This window comes from Dendropsophus ebraccatus, chromosome 14 (genome assembly GCF_027789765.1).
Source record: "Dendropsophus ebraccatus isolate aDenEbr1 chromosome 14, aDenEbr1.pat, whole genome shotgun sequence".
NCBI classification, from domain to species: Eukaryota; Metazoa; Chordata; class Amphibia; order Anura; family Hylidae; genus Dendropsophus; species Dendropsophus ebraccatus.
The window spans coordinates 21,633,543-21,649,924 of record NC_091467.1 but is presented as its reverse complement, the minus strand read 5'-3'; the positions used below and the strand labels follow the sequence as shown (position 1 = coordinate 21,649,924).

The following is a 16,382-nucleotide window of genomic DNA, read 5'->3' as shown; positions in this document are numbered from 1 at the left end:
AGCACGATAGAGAGGGAGGGGGTTACAGGAGAGAGATAGAGCAATCGAGAGAAGAGAGAGAGAGAGAGAGAATCGCTGGGAATTGATAAAATAACAAGGAAGACGGATAAGTGAGGGAGTGAGAAAAGGAGTCTGAGAGAGAGGGAGAAAGTGGTGAGGGGCTGTAGCAGGATAGAGATGTAGAGATACAGAGGGAGGGGTGAGACGGGAGGGAGTGGGAAGGAAGCATGGGAATCTTAGTGCAATAGAGAAGACTAGATACGTCCACAGTGCACGTGAGACCGTAGAAGATATCTGTTGCTTAGAGGGTTCCTCCGTAGATGGCATCAGACAACTGGCGATTCATGCCCTGACAGGCATTTGGTCCTTCTATGCGATGGGGTGTCCGTGTTCTGAAGAGAACTGGCCAAGACTCCTCCAGCGATTGGCAGGGATGGGATCCCTGGCATGATTTTTTCCTCACGGAGAGATGGCGGTGCTATGGTGGGCGCTGTTATGGTGCCATCATGCCCAGCATTTTCTCCATGCCAATGAGGATTTTCAGAGCCCTTCTTGGAATTATGCCATTGACGAGTGGACACCGACTCCAACCCCACCTCCAACACCAACATCTTCATTGCCTTTGCCAACTCCCTCGGTTCCTGTGTCTGTTCACTTTTTTCCAGACTCTTCTCCCACTCCTCCAGAGTCATATTCCCTTCCATTTTCACCCTCCCCAACGTTGCCAACCCAAACCACGCCATTTGAGCCATCAACGCCTGATCCGGACCAGCCTGATGAAGAAGGCAAAAAGGCAGCTATACAGTTCCTACACTCAGGTGACCTGCTTTCTCTATCCGAAGCCAATTGCTCAAGGAGATTTGAGCTAACAGACCTACAGGGGTCTCCACCTGAGACGCTCCTCCACCATGTCAGAAGGCCATTGGACTACTTGCTGCATGCTACCAACTTCCTTAACATGATATTCCAGGCTAGCGACATGCGTGAATCCAGCATAAGGGAGGATATGGAATGGTATCACGCCTTGGTTCGAAGTCTGGCAGGAGGGGATCCACATATACATAGGGCCATGCTCTCCTTCACTGCACAGCCCACGTCCTCCAAACCCCAGCTGCTTCTTCAAGCCACCAAGAGTGGTCATGAAATTCTGCTTCAGGACCTCTCCTTATCCCTTCATCGTGTGAGGCACAGGATGGACTTTGGTAACTGGAGCATCTTTCAAGCCAACCCTTCTCTAACCAAAGCAATTCTACTAAATGACCTCCAGAGCCTAGAAACTCCCAAGTGGAGTAGGGGGGACAGCTACATTGTGGACCCAAGCCATGTTCAGTGGTCTAAACCCTATCTGGAGTGTGAGGGCCGTCGATTCATACAAGGATGGATGGTCTCACTGTCCACTGCATTTTATGGGCTGAAACCTGATCTGAGTCCAGAGTTTAAGTAAGTGAACCTCCATACTAATGTGTGGGAAGAGGACAGATGGGATCTTTGAGAAGCTTGGAACATGGAGGAGGGAGAGAAAAGAGATGGGAGGGGGATGAGGGTCTGGCAGAAAATGTATCTGTAATGTCTGTGTTGATGATACAATATGATTATTACTCTCCGGGGAATGATACTAACTGGGCCATACTATAATATGCTGGTTATTATGTACGGTTCACTTTGCATGCCATTCACCCATCGTGGCTCTCACCTGTCCTTCTATTTTCCCTCCCCCCCACAGATTAGACTCTCACACACGCCGATTTCTATATCACTCACATCCGCCCTCAAACTGAGCAGCTGTTAAGCTGCAAATCTCCCGTCCGCCAGCTCTAAGAGAGCAGATGGCCCTAGAATGTCAGGTCCTAACTGCGTGTGCATACCCCTGCCTTTCCATCTCGTGTCCCCTTATTCATCAGCAAATCTATGGACAACTGCCATATCATAGCTGCCTTACCCATACCAAGCCGGTTCTTAGGCCCTCATACACTATTCACATTCTCTTTGAAAAATATCATCATTTTTTGCATTTTCTTTTCTTTTTTTTACTTTGCTTATGCTCCTGCAATACCTTTTTTTTATTTCATATTAACCATCTCCTTAATTATCTAATTGCCCAATCCCATAATTACTTAAAAGAGGGATTTTCATCACGACATGTTTGCTTTTTTTTTTGTCAATATATGTATTCCCATAAAATAGCAATTCTGGAGTATTTGCTTTGTGCAGTTCCTCAAATTATATGACTAAATTGACAAGTGGGCGTCAACCTTTCCTCTTGGGAAAGTGGCGACACTGTCAGAAATGACTAGATAATGACTAGTGCGATTGTGTGGGGACACCCCCAACTGGTAACACCCAGTAGGCAAATTATTTCTATACTTATAAGAGGAGTAAACAGAGAAATAGCACAATGTATTACTATAAAAAAAATCTTCCAGCAAGAATTGTTATTTTTTAGCTAAAGTATTTACCAAACAAACATGTCACTAAAGCTGGCCGTCCCCTTTAAGGGGGCATCTCCATTGATAGGTCCATGCTACAACCAGAAGGCTTTAGCTTTGTCTAGTTTACAGGTGTCAAACTCAGGCCCTCTAGCTATTACAAAACTACAATTCCCATCATGCCTGGACTCCTATGCTAAAGCTTCGTCTGTCCAGGCATGATGCGAATTGTAGTTTTGCAACAGCTGGAGGGCCAAAGGTTCCCCATCCCTGCTCTAGAGGGCTTGTATGAACCATCATTCGATCAATGCAATCCATTCAATTAGTGATCTGCTACTACAGTCTGCTTATGGCAGGATGTAATAGCAGATCACTCATGACAGCCACAAAGGTCATCAGAGATTACTCTATGCCCACTATTGGCGACAGGCGCTGGGTATGGAGTGAGCTCAGCTTCCAAGCCTGTTCCATACACCCCTAACAGCCTCGTGGTAAAAATAAACCTCATAGATCTGTAAGGGGTTAAAGGGGTATTCCAGTTTAAAAAAAACATCTTGTTATTACAACAGAAAATGTTATACAGTTTCCCATTATACGTTTAGCATCAAGTCCTCTTGGTTTTTAAAGGGGAACTATCAGTTGGTTAGAAGAATGTAACCTATTGATATCACCCTATAGTGCACAGGGTGCTGAGGGTGAAGGTAAGTTTCTTACCTTCATCCTTGGCGCTGTTTCAGTGATAATAGCATTTGAATAAGCCGTTTTAGTGCACTACAGGATACAGGACTACTGCCCCCAATGCACCCATATGCCCCCAGGTAGCCCACCCCTCCTAATGAATATCAGCAGAGGAGACTGGCCGGGGCAGATCGGTGCACTGGGGGTGGTAATATTCTGACACCTCTACTAGTGACAGAGACCATTTAAAGGGGTTATCCAGCGCTACAGAAACACAGCCACTTTCTTCCAAAGACAGCACCACATTTGCCTTCAGTTTGGGTGCAGGTTTTGCTACTCAGTTCCATTGAAGTGAATGGAGCTTAATTGCAAACCGCACCTGAGACAAGAGTTATGTTATCTCTGGAAAAAAGTGGCCATGTTTTTGCAGTACTGGATAACCCCTTTAAGTTTACATTATACAATAAATCACTTTTATTTGCCTGGTTTATAGCGATCTCCATCCAGGCAGCTCCATACAGCCCTTATTACAGGGGGCGATTCAGAGAAGCAAACGACCTGTCAGGTCAGCACTCGCCGGCGGCAGCTAGCGGGTGACAGCTGGGGGGCCGTGGGGAGCTGCAAGGGGTTGCCCAGGTGATCGCTAGATCGTACGGGCAGCCCATGGAAGGTAGCAGCAGTCGCTGCCACTGCTCCTATTACACGGAGCTGCCATCTAGATCGTTGATCTTACATGTTGAAAGACAACGATCAGCCGACATTGTGCATGTCGGCTCATCGTTGTCTTCTATTACACAAGCGGATTATCGTCTGTAACGGTCGATATCGGCCAAATACGTCCGATAATTGCTTCGTGTAATAGGGTCTTAAGTCTATGGGTCTGCCAGCACACTGATCAGCACACTCCTCTCATCCGTGAGACCCCCACAGATCAAAACTTTTGACATGTCTCATGTAACAAAAAGTTTTTTGCTTTCTTTTACTATGACAGGTATGCTTCATGTTCATCTAGACACGTATATATATAGCTGATAGCTACCTTCCTCCGCCCTCCAATAAATATGCATGCTCGGCTTGGCCCAGTGTGCATGTTTACAGGGAGAGATAGGGAGAAAAGAATAAGCGGCTATCAATCCCCCCTAGAGGATTATCTCTTGCTGGAATAAAGGATTAAACATGTTAAAATCCAGCATGCTGATTGTTCTTTCCCTCAGCAGTCTCCCGATGGCCCCATATGCCAGAGATCATTGACCAACGCTGTCAAAATGTAAATTAACATCACCTCACGTTTTACCCTTTTAATTCCTTCACTTTCCCTCTCACTTTACAATCACATCAGGCCTCCATCTTAAAGTGAACCTACCACTAGGTATATTGCTTTTTTGTTTTTTACGTGAATAAACAGTCGCCGGGATGCTGATGCCGCAATCCTTGTTTTGAACTGCCGACTGGTTCTGGTGCCGGTCTCTTACTGGCACTGGCCGGGCATGAAGCACTGGAGTTGTGCCCGCCGGCCTCCAGTGTGACGATTTTCCCTTACCTCTGTGACGCGGCTCCTTTAGAATCAATGGAGCCGTGTCAGAAAGGGGAGGGCAGATCATCACACTGAGGTCGGCGAGCACACCTCCAGTGCTTCATGCCTGGCCAGTGCCAGTGTGAGACCGGCACCGTGCACAGGAACCGGTTGGCAGTTAAAAACAAGAATTGCGGTATCAGCATCGCGGCAATGGTTTATTCATGTAAAAAACAAAAATGGGATGTACCTAGTGGTAGGTTCACTTTAATGCATGTCTCTCATCATCATCCACCGTTCATACATGTCATTCATCTCTCATCCCTTCCTGGCATATATTAATCCATACCAGTCATCCTTCAATATTCCTACCATTACTCATCAAGCTCGCCATATACATCAACGTCAGGCAGCCACCTATCTATTGTCTATAGAGGCCCGGGTTACCCAGAGGTGTCTGGCAGCGGCTCATCTCCCCCAGAACAAAAGGATTGGTTAGATTACATTCTATATGACCAGACTTTCTCTCAGGAGTAGTAGCAGTATAAGTGGTTTCACACTATATGAACATATATATTAAAGGGGTAGTTCACAAAAAAAAAATTTCTTTCAAATCAACTGCTGCCATGAAGTGCCAGAGATTTGTAATTTACTTCTACTAAAAAATCTCAAGCCTTCCAGTACTTATCAGCTGCTGTATGCCCAACAGGAAGTTGTATTATTTCCAGTCTGGACAGCAGGAGAGGTTTTCTATGGGGATTTGCTCCTGTTTTGGACAGTTCCTGACATGGACAGAGGAGGCAACAGAGAGCACCGTGTCAGACAGGAAAGAAAACACCACTTCCTGCTGGACACACAGCAGCTGATAAGTACTGGAAGACTTGAGATTTTTTAATAGAAATGAATTACAAATCTCTGGCACTTTATGGCACCAGTTGATTTGAAAGAAATTTTTTTGGGGTGGAGTACCTCTTTAAACATTAAAGGGATTGTAACATTAAAGGAGAAGTCCGACGAAGTATTGTTTTGCCCCCAAAAAGTTATACAAATCACCAACATACACTTATTACGGGAAAAGCTTAATGAGTGCTTTTTTCCCTGCACTTACTACTGCATCAAGGCTTCACTTCCTGGATAACATGGTGATGTCACTTCCTGGATAACATGGTGATGTCACTTCCTGAATAACATGGTGATGTCACTTCCTGGATAAAATGGTGATGTCACTTCCTGGATAAAATGGTGATGTCACGTTCCGACTCCCAGAGCTGTGCAGGCTGTGGCTGCTGGAGAGGATGATGGCAGGGGGACACTGAGGGACACAGGGCACTGGAGGGACACTGAGCATCAGTGACATCACCATGTTATTCAGGAAGTGACATCACCATGTTATTCAGGAAGTGACATCACCATGTTATTCAGGAAGTGACATCACCATATTATCCAGGAAATGAAGCATTGATGCAGTAGTAAGTGCAGGGAAAAAAGCCCTTTATAAGCATTTCCCGTCATAAGTGTATGTTGGAGATTTGTTTAACTTTTGGGGGGGCAACACAATACTTTAATAAAAATTTTCGCCGGACTTCTCCTTTAAAGGGATCTTTGCCTAGACTGTAATACTGATTAGTGAGGGTCCCAAAGGTCCCCCTAAATCAAGAAATAATTGTTTATGGTGTGGAAAGGCCAACAAAATTTACCCAAGGCTACCAACAGTAGTTAAAGGGAATGTGTCGCCTAGAATTTATTTTTCTGATTGTTTTTCTGATTTTCTCATTGTAAATTTTTATTTCACTCTTTGTACATTGTTATGGGGGCTGCCATCTTGCCTGCGCTGTTTTTAACAGCATTTAGTGACATGCTTTACAGCAAGACTCATGAACATAAACAACAATACACAGAGTCTGTCCCCTTGAGATGAATCTGAAGCATTACTGAGCATGTGATTCCACAGGGAGCTGTTATTGTCCCCTATATCTACTGTTGTCACATGATGCTGTAATGCTATACAGATGACTTTACAGCAGCCTCCTCTTATCACCACAGACAGGAAATCTCAGCTTAGTTTTAGCCCCAGTGGTGAGAATGAAAACTTCAAGAATTCAAGATTATTTTAGAATAGAGAAAAAAAAATAAAATTTAAAAAGTCACTAAAAATCCTTAAAAATTTGTTTAACATAACAACTTGCTTTAAAGTGTCACTGTCGTGAAATTTTTTTTTGCAGAAATCAATAGTCCAGGCGATTTTAAGAAACTTTGTAATTGGGTTTATTATCCGAAAAATGCATTTTTATCATGAAAAAGCAGTTTGAAGCTCTCCCCCCTGTCTTCATTGTTCTCCTATGGAGAGAGCTAAAGAGAAGACCAAAACAGGACAACAAAGAGTTAATCTACAAATCCCTCACCCGTTATCTGTTCTGACCATCACCAGTGACCTGTCTGAGCTCGGATTACAGCTGTCACCCAGCTCAGTGCCTGTAATCCTCTGTTATCTGCTTTCTGCTGCCGGCTAACTCCCTCCTTCCTCCTCCCCCCTCCCCTCTCCCTAGAGCAGACAGGGGACGTCTCCTGCAACAAGTCACAGTTTTCAGATTTTTCAGAGTGGATGAAAAAGAGGAAGGAGGGGGGGACCTGGGAAAAGGCTTTTTACATGCAGATAATGGCAGATTTGGCTAATAAACCCAATTACAAAGTTTCTTAAAATCGCCTGGACTATTGATTTCTGCAAAAAAAAAAAATACGACAGTGACTCTTTAAACAAGAAGTTATTTTCTTATGACACATTCCCTTTCAAAGAAAAGGCCTAAATTATAGTCCAGAGCTGCATTTACAATTCTGCAGGCACAGAGATTGTTCAGAGATTTTGCCTTGGTGATTTGCATTCTGGGAAGCACAGTTTTTATCTATTGTACTATGCATTTGGTTATGTCTAGTAAGTGATGTAAGTAGAAATAAAACTAGACATTCATGAGGCTTGATGTTGGTGACCCAATTCTTAAGACACAGGTGTCAAACATGCAGTCCTCTGGGTGTTGAAAAAACTACAAAGCCCATCATGCCTGGACAGCCAAAGCTTTGCATGATGGGATTTGTAGTTTTGCAACAGCTAGTGGGTAATTGATTTGATACCACTGTCTTAAAGGGGTACTCTGTCGATAATCTTTTTCTTTCAATTCAACAGGTTTCAGAAAGTTATATAGATTTGTAATTTACTTCTATTTTAAAATCTGAAGTCTTCCCATACTTATCAGCTGCTATATGTCCTGCAGGAAGTGCTGTATTCTTTCCAGTCTGACACAGTGCTCTCTGCTGCCACCTCTGTCCATGTCAGAAACTGTCCAGAACAGAAGAGGTTTTCTATGGGGATTTGCTACTGCTCTGGACAGTTCCTGACATGGACAGAGGTGGCAGCAGAGAACACTGTGTCAGACTGGAGAGAATACACCACTTCCTGTAGTGCATACAGCAGCTCATAAGTATTGGAAAACTGGAGATTTTTAAATAGAAGTAAATTACAAATCTATATAACTTTGTGAAACCGGTTGATTTGAAAGAAAAAAAAAATTGCTGAAATACCCCTTTAACCCCTAGACGACCTAGGACGTACCGGTACGTCCTGGAAGTCTTTGCCCAGAGCGGAGTGCGCTTCATAGTAGGTGGGGGCCGGCTGCAATCAGCAGCCAGCACCTCACCGTTGACAGGCTGCAGCGATCCCGCTGCAGCGTGCCATTAACTCCTTAAACGCCGCAGCGTTTAAGTGTAAGTGACGGGGGGGGTCCCCTCTCATTTACTGATCGGGACCCCCGCAGTGTGACTGCGGGGTTCCTGATCGTTAAAACGGACCGCCGGAGGTCTCTCACCTGCCTCCGTGTGGTCTAATCGGCGATCTCCTCACTGAGCTTGCACAGGCCTATCACACTGATCAATGCTATGCCTATAGCATAGCAATGATCAGTGTGCATAATCAAAGTAATGTATGTACAAGTCCCCCAAAGGGACTTAAAATGTATTAAAAAAAAAAGTTAAAATCACTAACACGCTACCCCAAAACCCCTCCCCCAATAAAAGTTTAAATCACCCCCCTTTCCCATTATATAAACAAAACATATAAAAAAATAAATAAATAAACATATAATATACCGTAGCGTGCGTAATTGTCCGATCTATTACAATATAACAAGGGTAATTGCGAACGGTGAACGGCGTAGACGAAAAGAGGGAAAAAAGTGCATGGATTACCGATTTTATGTTACTATATATATATATATATATATATATATATATATATATATATAAAAATTAATAAAAAGTGCTAAAAACGTCCGATCTTCACAAATATGGTATTAATAAAAACTAGAGATCATGGCAGAAAAAATGACACCCCATACAGCCCTGTAAGTAAAAAAATAAAACTGTTGTAAGCGTCACAATAGGCCCATTTTATTAATAATTAATTGCCAAAAAAAAAAGGATTTCATTAGAAAAAATATAATATGCACAAGCCAAAAAGACAGAAATGGCTGCACATCGCACCCATGGCTGACACGAAAGCTTATTCAGCTATATTTAAAACCAACATCAGAAGTTAGTATATAGTTTGGCCAAACCATATTGCCTCATGTACCACGTGCAGGTCTTCTGATACACAGGTCTTTTTCTTCTCTGAACCGTATTTTGTTTCTCTCTTAAAAAATATATATATAACATTAGAGAATCTGTGTAACCTGCATATGGTTGTGTTCGGACTGACCTATAGAGTAATAGTATCATGTCGCTTTTACCATATAGTGCATTATGTAGACACAGGAACCCCCCAAACGTTACCATATTGCATTCTTTTTTACGATCTCACCAATTTATATCTTCATAAATAATATATTTGGGATTCCATCATACATGTTATGGTAAAATGAAAGAGGCCATTACACAGTACAACTATTCCTGTAACAAACAAGTCATTACATGGCCTGTAGATAGAAAACTGAAAGTGCTAGAGCTCTTAGAAGGGGAGGAGGGAAAAACGAAAGCGCAAAGATCAAAATTTGCGCGGTCCACTGGGTCATTTTGGGCCTGGTCCTCAAAGGGTTAAATCGAATGTACTAGTTGGAGTAGTAAATATGTTTGAGAGCCCGGTAATATGGTCCTTTTTTCAAAGTGCCACCCGGATCTCGCGCTTGGTGCCGATTTCTTCAGCCCGCTCTATGCACTTGAAGAAAATGGCACACATCTCTGCACCGGGAACGACCAAGTAGTAAAAGAAAAAGAATCAATTCTCCAACTCGCTTTAAGGGTATATTCACACGAACGGGCTCGCAGCGAGAGGTCGTTTAGACTGCAGCAAGTATGTAGTGTATGGGAACTGCCAGGACCTAACGGGCTCGCAGCGAGAATCTCGCTGCGAGCCCGTTCGTGTGAATATACCCTTAGGGTAATTTTTACAAAAGATTATGAGAATAATTGAATTTGTATGTTTTCGCTAATATTCATGTATAGGGTCAGTTTATATGCTCCACTGCTTTAAAAAAGGTCAACTAAAATGTTTCCCTATATCTGATGGTGAGCTTGCTAACAATTTCTTTTACTCACAGGGAATACAATTCTGGGCTATGATATGGACTTTAAAGGACTGTTCTTAAAGCGACTCTGTACCCACAATTTGTCCCCCCCCCCCAACCTCTTGTACCTTCGGATAGCTGCTTTTAATCCAAGATCTGTCCTGGGGTCCGTTCGGCAGGGGATGCAGTTATTGTCATAAAAACAACTTTTAAACTTGCAGTCCTGTGTCTAACGGCCGGGGCTTACATTTGTATATGCATTAGGCTGGCACCACCTCTCCGTCCTTCCTCCCCACCCTCCTCATCATTAGGAATGATCTAGGAACATTTACTGCTGTTTCTGCTTTGCCCAGGTGTATTAACGATCCAGCCCATGTTCATTATACACACAGGTGGGGAATAGGAAGCAATCTGCCTGGAGCATTCCTAATGATGAGGAGGGTGGGGAGGAAGGACAGTGAGGTGGTGCCAGCCTAATGCATATACAAATGTAAGCCCCGGCTGTTAGACACAGCGCTGCCGGATTAAAAGTTGTTTTTATGACAATAACTGCATCCCCTGCCGAAGGGACCCCAGGACAGATCTTGGATTAAAAGCAGCTATCTGAAGGTACAAGTGGTTTGGGGGGGACAGATTGTGGGTACGGAGTTGCTTTAACTCGAAAAGCTATCCCTTATCCATAGGATAAAGCAGGGGTAGGGAACCTCGGCTCTCCAGCTGTTGCAAAACTACAACTCCCATCCTGCCTGGGCAGGATGGGAGTTGTAGTTTTGAAACAGCTAAGGTTCCCTACTCCTGGGATAAGGGATAACAAGATGAGAATAAATGGTAAACTGATAAGGCATGCGCAATGCACTTTGTTCTTTTACAGAACAGGTTTTCTTCATTCTCATGATTTGTGGGCGTCCCAGCGGCTAGACCGTCTCTGATCAACTTCTTATATCAATATCCACCTTTTATATAGAATATATATATATATATATATATATATACAGTATATATATATATGTATATAGTGGCGCCTTGGATTACGAGTATAGTTCGTTCCGGGACCGTGCTTGTAATCCAAATCCACTCTTAAACCAAAGCAAATTTTCCCATTAGCAATCATTAAAATGCAGACAATTGGTTCCACACCTCAAAAACAGCAGAATATGTGATATTATAAGTTACTGTACAGTATAGCAATCAGCATGTGGGGTATAATGTATAGTAAGTGCATAAACCTGAAAAAAACAGCAGCACTTTCAGGGTGGAACTGCAAATCCCCATAATGCAATAGTGTAGTACAACAGGCTAGAATAGAGAAGCAGGGCTGCTGTCAGAGGTCGGTGTGATCACATGACAGCAATCAGGAAGTGAGAATCACAGAGCTGTGCAGGAGGACAGTGACAGAAACTTTTCTGTACAGCAGTGTGAATGGCTGAGTGTAAGTGCAGGCACATTATAGCAGCAGTGTGTATAGCTGAGTGTAAGTGTAGGCACATTATAGCAGGAATGGAGAGGATGGGAAACACAAGGGCAGGCAGAGACTGCAGGGAACATGAAGAAATAAGCAGGGCAGATGTGAGCACATACATCCAGCACTCTCTGTCTGGGGAGAGAGGGGTTACAGCTATGGAGAGATTACTTCCACAGTCCTGTCCCTTGATGTAGGCCCCAGCTTGAAGGGGATCTGCCATGATTTGGAAGGTGAGGGAGACTTCAGACTTCCTGGTCAGAGTTCAGTGCTGTTGACCACCCTGTGCAGACCATGCCCCTCCCCCACTTTCCCTTCCACCCAGTACAGGGAGCACTTAAACCAAAGCAATGTTCTTAAACCAAGTGTCAGCAACTTACCTGACCTGGCTCCTGCGGCATCTTCTTCTGGCTCGGCTCCGGTGGCCGGCTCGAGAGCGTCCCTAGTAACCGGGGGCACCGCGGTCCCACGTGACAGCCGGCCGGCCAGCACAGCTGATGCGGCTCCTGCGCAGGCTGAGTGACAGATCGCTCTGCCACTCGGCCTGCAGCACAGCAGCTGTACTGTGGCTAGAATCAGGAGACCGGACCAATCAGTCTCTGGTCCGGGCTCCTGATCCAGTATAAAGTAAAGTCAGAGCCAGTTGTTTATCACTGGCTATTAGGTTCATTTCAGATCCCAGCTCCCTTGTCCTATTCCTGCGAACCCTGTTCTAATTCCTTCCTGCCTGACTTACTCGTTGTTCTGACCTCCGCCTGACTTTTGACTATCCCTTGTGTTGCTGATTTTTTACTGTGTTGCCCGTGTGGTTTGACCCGACTTGTTCCACTATTCTATATTGTGTTTTGTCTGTCCGTTTTGTTCTGTGTTTCACTTACGCAGCGTAGGGAACGCCTTCGTGGTTGTCCCCAACCGTTTAGGGTCGACCCAGGCAAGTAGGTAGGGTCAGTGGGTGGGTTCAGATCCAGGGCCCACTGTCTCTGTCCTGTCTGTGCTTGCCAGTCCTGACACCAAGTTACAATTTTTAAAAACTGTGAGCAAAACGTTCTCAATCCAAGTTACTCTTTAACCAAGGTACCACTGCGTGTGTGTATATATATATATATATATATATATATATATATATATATATTCTGTTAAATTGTGCTCAAAGGCAACCCTTACTAATCTGTTTCTCCCATGCACAGGGGAACATTGCATGTGGACGTGCGATTACTAAGTCTGGGGATCGATCAGTGCTCCCAAAGCTCGGCCTGGTTTGCCAACACCCACAGCTGTGATGAGAACAGTACCCAGGTAATAGCATCCATACTTTGCACTGGTGATTTGTATTACCTGGATATAGCACTACCAGAATGGATTAAATATTGTGTTATATTAGGGGGGAAATGTAGATGAAATTAGATGGTATGTACAAGAATAGGAAAATATGGCTTCCATTTCTCTAGAAACACCACCACACCTGTCCACTGTATAGTATTGCCTCCCATTCTCTTTAATGAGTATAAGCAGCAATACACAACCAATGTACAAGTGTTGCACTGCCTTTGGGATAAAGCAGAAATTCTTTCCAACCCCTTTAAATGGAAAGTTTACTTATGTTTAGATATTTTGGGACAGTTAAAGTGGTATTCTAGCCAGGTCCCCTTTTTTGGTTAAAGTGAAAACTTTAAAGGGGTTATCCAGCGCTACAAAAACATGGCCACTTTTCCCCCTACTGTTGTCTCCAGTTCAGGTGCGGTTTGCAATTAAGCTCCATTTACTTCAATGGAACTGAGTTTCAAAACCCCACCCAAACTGGAGACAAGAGAGGGGGAAAGTGGCCATGTTTTTGTAGCGCTGAATAACCCCTTTTACATCTACTTACCTACCTGGCTCGAGCGCTGCCATCCACATTCTGCGGCCGCTTCTTGGTCTTGAGACGTGATGCTGCAGGCAGAGGAGGTACACCGAAACGGCAGCTGAATGGCTGACATAATGTCTCAAGACCAGGAAGCGGCCGCACACCGGGGTACCAGGGCAGCGGAATGTGGGCTGCAGTGTCTGAGCCAGGGTAAATGGATGTCATTGTTTTCACCCACCCCCTCATGGGGCATTACCAAAAAAGGGGTCCCCTGTAACATTAGATTAACCTAGATTAACATAGATTAACATTAGATTAATTTGGTGTTATTGGTTTAGAGGTTGTGTAGGAATAGAAAAACATGGCTTCTTTCTTCAGCCTGACTGCATTAAAGAGGAATCAACTTTTTCCCTATCCAGAGGATAGGGGATAAGTAGGAGATTGCGGGGGGTCCGACCTCTGTACCCCCACTGATCTCCATATCGGTCCCCAGCTTCCGTGTAATGAACAGAGCATGGCGCGTATTCTTCCCTATGGAGCAACGAAAAGGGCCGAGTATGACGGAAGAGCAAGATACTCGTCTCTTTCCATCAGCTCCATAGGAATGACTAGAGCCGGGGGTCACATGCCATACCTACGGCTCTGTTCATTACACAGAAGCCAGGAACCGATATGGAGATCAGTGGGGGGTACAGAGGTCGGACCCCCTTCAATCACCTACTTTTCCCCTATCCTGTAGAAAAAGTAGTTTTTTCTTGGAATACCTCTAGAGCTGAGCTTGTGCAACACCACACACAACCCATGGACAGGCGTAGCACTGTTTTGGGAAGAAAGCAGCTACAGTTGCAAGAAAAAGTCAGTGAACCTAGAAAATTACTTAGATTTCTGCATTGATCAGCTTGACGTGGTGGTGTGCTTGCTCTCTAAATTATAAGCAAACACAGTCTAAATAAACTAATAACACACAAGCAGTTGGACTGGTCATGTATTTTACTGTGTACTTTAAGTAAACATTCACAGTGCAGGGAGAAAAAGTTAAAGAATCCTTATATCTCTGTTTACCAGCGATCACCTCCACCAAATGCCTTCTGTTGCTGCAAATAAGATTAGCACAATTTTTTGGAAATTTTGGACCATTCTACTGCAAATGTCTTTCCTTTCATAATATTTCTGCGATACCTTGCATGGTCTGTCCTCTTCAGATCACACCACAACATCATGATAGGGTTAAAGAGAAACTAACAGCAGATTAAGAGAATCTAAGGCCCCTATTACACTCAGAGATTTATCTGACAGATTCTTGAAGCCAAAGCCAGGAATGGATTTGAAAAGAGGAGAAATCTTTCTCAATTTTTCCTTTATGACCTGTTCTCTGTTTATAGTTTGTTCCTAGCTTTGGCTTCATCTGTCAGATAAATCTGTGTGTGTAAAGGCACCCTAACCTGCCATCCCAGTATGTATGAATAGCAGATGGCCGTCATGCAGCGAGGAGGTGGCCGAGGGAAAAGACGTCCACTCACCTCCCCGGTCCCAGTGGCGGGTCCCACATCGGGGCGCTCTGGTGCCCAGTTCCCGGACGCTTCCGGGTGTCTGACGCGGGCCCGAGACGTGACGTCTCAGGTCCGCTCAGCCACTAAGTGAAGAAGGCGGGATCCGTTTAAAGTCCGATCAGATCCCGCCTCCTTCACTGAGTGGTTGAGCGGACCTGAGACGTCACGTCTCGGGCCCGTGTCAGACACCCGGAAGCGTCCGGGAACCGGGCACCGGAGTGCCGCGATGCGAGACCCGCCGCTGGGACCGGGGAGGTGAGTGGACGTCTTTTCCCTCGGCCACCTCCTCCCCGGTCCCAGCGAAAAAGTGCTCCCCCCCCCCGGTGGAGTACCCCTTTAAGGAAAATCTGTCTCTAGTAACAGACAGTGCAAGAACAGCAGAACACAGGAAGTGGGGCCAGACTTACCCATTGCTATGTGTAGGAGAGGGAGAGAGAGCCTGAGATAGTCTGGGCTGTGCACCTGCAAGTTGAAACAGTCTGCCTGTTTAAGATGATCTAAACTGTTCATGAAAAGTAAATCATGGATTCCCTATCATCTCCCACAGCCAATAAAGCACAGAGCAGATGCCCCTTGTGTAAATATCAGTTACCTGCTGCTGTATGTCCACAGTCCTGTGAAGTTCAAAACAGGCAGACTGGCCTGGGGGTGGGGGAACATAATAAACAAGGTAAACTTCCCAGTCCTTATGTCTCTGTTGCACCGCTTCTGGGTCCCTAACTGCTCTCCTAGCTGCTGCGTCACGGCCCAGCTGATTGATTGCCAGCTCAGCCAGTCAGTGACTTGGGTGGTGTTCTGTTGCAGTCACTGATGGGCTGAGCAAGCAATCGCTCAGCCTGCTGAACTTAGCCAGGAGCCTGGCTCTGCCAGGTTCTCTGTCCAGGACAGACCAGCTGTAGTTGTGGACACGTATGGAGAACACAGAGACTTTCCTTACTAAAGCAACACTTATACTCAAGATGCAGAGCTAAACACTTAAGGGAGGACAAGTCAGAGAATACCTCAACCTACGCTGTGAACATCTCTATACAGTGCAGGACAGTATCCTAGGCAGATGAACTGATCTGGATAGAGCAAAGCAGCCAAGGGCCTACATACTCTATCTCGCAGTGCAGGTGACACCCGAAAACTTCTGACACATTGCTCAACTTATACCCCCCTTCTCTGCATCCATCTCTTCCTTGGTTGAACTTGATGGACATCTGTCTTTCTTCGACCGTATTAACTATGTAACTATGTATTAACTATGTAACTCAGGTAACCAGGACTGGGGCTTGTGTCACCCATGTAGGACGAGTATCCCGACACTGCAGGGCATAAGGTGGTCTATAACAACAAAGGTCGAAACACGGGCACACGTA

At 44.8% G+C, this 16,382-nt stretch overlaps 1 protein-coding gene across 1 annotated transcript in view; it reads left to right on the top strand.

Moving 5' to 3' along the window:
* The first annotated feature begins 228 nt into the window (after positions 1 to 228).
* The window catches only part of GPR179 (G protein-coupled receptor 179), a 30,258-nt gene continuing 14,104 nt past the window's right edge, over positions 229 to 16,382 (top strand). Inside the window, exons 1-2 of the mRNA XM_069953233.1 lie at positions 229 to 1,440; positions 12,816 to 12,924. Coding sequence (XP_069809334.1) covers positions 470 to 1,440; positions 12,816 to 12,924 — 1,080 coding nt within the window. The 5' untranslated portion in view covers positions 229 to 469. The remainder of the gene's footprint in view (positions 1,441 to 12,815; positions 12,925 to 16,382) is intronic.